The sequence below is a fragment of the Polyodon spathula genome, chromosome 9, assembly GCF_017654505.1.
Source record: "Polyodon spathula isolate WHYD16114869_AA chromosome 9, ASM1765450v1, whole genome shotgun sequence".
NCBI lineage: Eukaryota > Metazoa > Chordata > Actinopteri > Acipenseriformes > Polyodontidae > Polyodon > Polyodon spathula.
Window position 1 is genome coordinate 42,486,444 of NC_054542.1, and position 3,545 is coordinate 42,489,988.

The following is a 3,545-nucleotide window of genomic DNA, read 5'->3' on the forward strand; positions in this document are numbered from 1 at the left end:
TTTGAGGCCAATTTTACATGGAAGCTCGCGGATTTGCAGCATATTAGAAAATTATAAAACTCTGTTTTTTAAACATGGGTAAAAGCTTTGCATTTTTAAACCTAGGTGATCTAACCTGACAATCTCTGAAGTCTACGTGTCTGTTGTGTACTTGCTAATGCCTCAAAATAAACAGTTAATTGTTCTTACTCGTCTGTAATTTCTCCATGACTAAGTTTTAAATCTTAGTTTTTCGATCAGGTGTCAGATAACCATTAGTGACAACGTTATATCACTTTGCAAACAATGCAATTAAGGTGTGTGTGTGTGTGTGTGTGTGTGTGTGTGTGTGTGTGTGTGTGTGTGTGTGTGTGTGTGTGTGTGTGTGTGTGTGTGTGTGTGTGTGTGTGTGTGTGTGCATATATATATATCATTTCTAAGCAACGTTTTTAAAGAAATCAAATGCACCATAACGTACCGGCAAAACTTTGGTTAAACTTTATTAACTTGACTTTATTCAGGGGGCAAACGCCACTTGTTTGTCTTTATAAACTATGCTAATAACCTTTTTAGACTAAGAATTAGACTACAAATGTAAATGAAAGGAAAGCGTTGTCTAGTGCGGTTGTCTTACCCAGCATTGGATAAACATTTATCCAGAATAGGATTGTGTCAGTTTGCGTGGGAAGCACTGCGCATGCTCAGGGGGGCCTTACACTACCTGCTTTGAAATGAGTCTTATTTCACATGGGGCAGCCGAGTTCCCAACCACTTTGCTTAACGCACGATACAGGAGCTGATCTGTTAATAAACACTGACAACAGGAAACAATCGATTCGCGTGGAGCAAAAACAACACAGCCTTTTGGAAAGAGGACGACAACTTACAACTTTAAGATACTTTATCTGATACACTTGGTTTCTGAAAAAAACAAAAAAATCTTTCCGTTTTCTCCGAATTTTTTGACTGTAACTTCTTGAAGTAAAGAAAGGTCGAAATTGGACCTAAAATAACTGTTTACAAATTGTGGTGTTGAATACTATACATCACTGTGTTTACTGGTCGAAAGGAAAAAAATGCAATTGCGTAATGAAGAACTTATGCTGAAGTAAGTGAACACAGCACTTGTATTAATTCTCTAGCCTACGTGTTTATTTTATATATATATATATATATATATATATATATATATATATATATATATATATATATATATATATATATATATATATATATATATGGGTGGGTGGGGTAATAAAGGCAATCACTTTAATGGCAAGTGACAACATTAACAACACAGGTTTTAGTGAACTGGTTTGATTGTACTTGTACTGGAAGACAGAAAAACCCCGAGGGAAAGTGACAACACCGCGGCAGTTCCGGAAGACTACCTTTCCAGTGAAAGTGTACTTTGAAATGTCTAAACCGATGGATCACGTAAAGCGCCCCATGAATGCTTTCATGGTGTGGTCGAGAGCTCAGCGCCGGAAAATGGCTCAGGAAAACCCTAAAATGCACAACTCTGAAATTAGTAAGAGGTTGGGAGCCGAATGGAAACTTCTCACGGAGACTGAAAAGAGACCATTTATTGACGAAGCTAAACGACTGAGGGCTATGCATATGAAGGAACACCCCGATTATAAGTACAGACCTAGACGGAAACCCAAGACTTTAATGAAGAAAGACAAGTTTGCCTTCCCGATACCCTACAGCCTGGGCGATCACGAGGGGTTAAAGGCGAGCGGCTTGCACGGGGGCACCCTGGCGGACTCCTTACTTGCGAACCCAGATAAGGCAGCAGCGGCAGCTGCGGCAGCAGCAGCCAGAGTATTCTTCAACCCAGCAGCTGCCGCGAATCCATACTCATTTTTCGACTTGGGCTCGAAGATGACTGAGATCTCTCCACACTCATTTCCGTACGGGTCCCCTCTGGGGTACCCCAGTGCAGGAACTGCTTTCTCCGGGGCAGGTGCTATCGGTACTGGGACCCATACTCACACGCACTCGCATCCTTCTCCAAGCAATCCTGGCTACATGATCCCTTGTAACTGCAGCGGCTGGCCCTCTCCGGGACTCCAGCCACCTCTAGCTTACATCTTACTACCTGGAATGGGCAAACCCCAGCTAGAACCGTACCCTGCCTATGCAGCTGCTTTATGACATCTTGGGGGAGGGGAAAAAAAACTGTAAATGTGTAAATATATTTAGAAGGGAAGTTTATTAAATGCATGTGCAAATATATACATGTGATATAATTTAATGTCACCTGTATGTTGCGCGCAAACTGAGAATCTGACCCAATCTAGAATGGGTTGGCTGTAGAATCTTTTTCTAAAACTAAAGAAAAGTAAATTATAATCTTGTACGTAATAGATTTGTTTATGACAAAAGTATTAAATAATATGCAAGACATTGTAGAAACAACAAGCACTTGCCTATACATTGTTTATGATATATATATATATATATATATATATATATATATATATATATATATATATATATATATATTATATATATATATAGTATATATATTAGCTTAAAGTTAAAAACTTTCAATTTTTGTACCTTTGTGGACACATGAGTAAACTTGTTTTCATAATTTCTGATCATTAAACATTTTTTTTTTTGTAAATCTGAGACAATCTCCTGCACAGTTCTAGAATGTGTAGAGATTAACCGAACCATATGGATCAGAACTATACTAGAACGGTTCATAATCTCAATTCGCACGCAGTGTATATTAATTCACACCTTTATGAAGGGTACTTTTTTTAAAATAGAAAACACTACAGATGTATATTGCTTTACAGCCTTCACCTGACAAAAATCTGAACAAAATGAAGTATGTATTTAATGTTTTGACCTGCAGAACTCTTGTGTAAATTCGGATGATTCTTTGGACAGAAGGGTGCTGTGTGCGATATGTGGTGGACAAAAAACGACTATGCCATGAGAACATGAATAAACGAGTAACTTATTCGATTACTACCTGTTGTACGTACACATGTAGAATGGACTATAGAGATCATATAAGCGACGGCGGTTGATAAAGACTGTCAAATACCAATTTATTTCGATTTGTTTTTTGTTTTAATTATACTGATCAGGTTTTTGTTTTTGAACAGGATGCTTGGTCTTTTGTGTTATACCCTGTGAAAACAAACAATGTTACACAATAACAACAACAACAAAATGTTAAGGCAATAAATATAAAAACAAATGACAAACACCTTGCCGCTAACTATACAATTTGTCAATGTCATGCACGTGGACTTAACAACTAACCTTGTCTACCAGAAACTAACCTGATATCGTTTATTATAGCGTTTTCAGGCACAACTTGTAAATTGTACACATACATAATGGATCAGTAGTTTAAGGGAAGTTTTGTTACTTTATTGTTCCAGTTAGAAAATGGTTTCTGGATAAAGTCCTTACTTGGTTGGCTTACATGTGTATGTGACACTGGCATCCAGTAAACATGTTAACTTACATAGAAATGTTTTATAGATGTTTGTATATTTATTGTTTAGCTGAACATCATAGTGACCTTTTGGATTTAA

General features: G+C 37.3%; 1 protein-coding gene across 1 annotated transcript; it reads left to right on the plus strand.

Annotated features, from left to right (window-relative positions):
• The first annotated feature begins 1,218 nt into the window (after positions 1–1,218).
• Positions 1,219–2,425, plus strand: LOC121320906 (transcription factor Sox-21-B). Its single transcript, XM_041259683.1, has one exon. The coding sequence runs from the start codon at positions 1,396–1,398 to the stop codon at positions 2,137–2,139; it is 744 nt and encodes a 247-aa protein (XP_041115617.1). The 5' UTR covers positions 1,219–1,395; the 3' UTR covers positions 2,140–2,425.
• The last annotated feature ends 1,120 nt before the right edge of the window (positions 2,426–3,545 follow it).

Coding starts and splice junctions, on each gene's coding strand:
- LOC121320906 (XM_041259683.1), top strand. CDS start 1,396: ATGTCTAAACCGATGGATCACGTAAAGCGCCCCATGAATGCTTTCATG.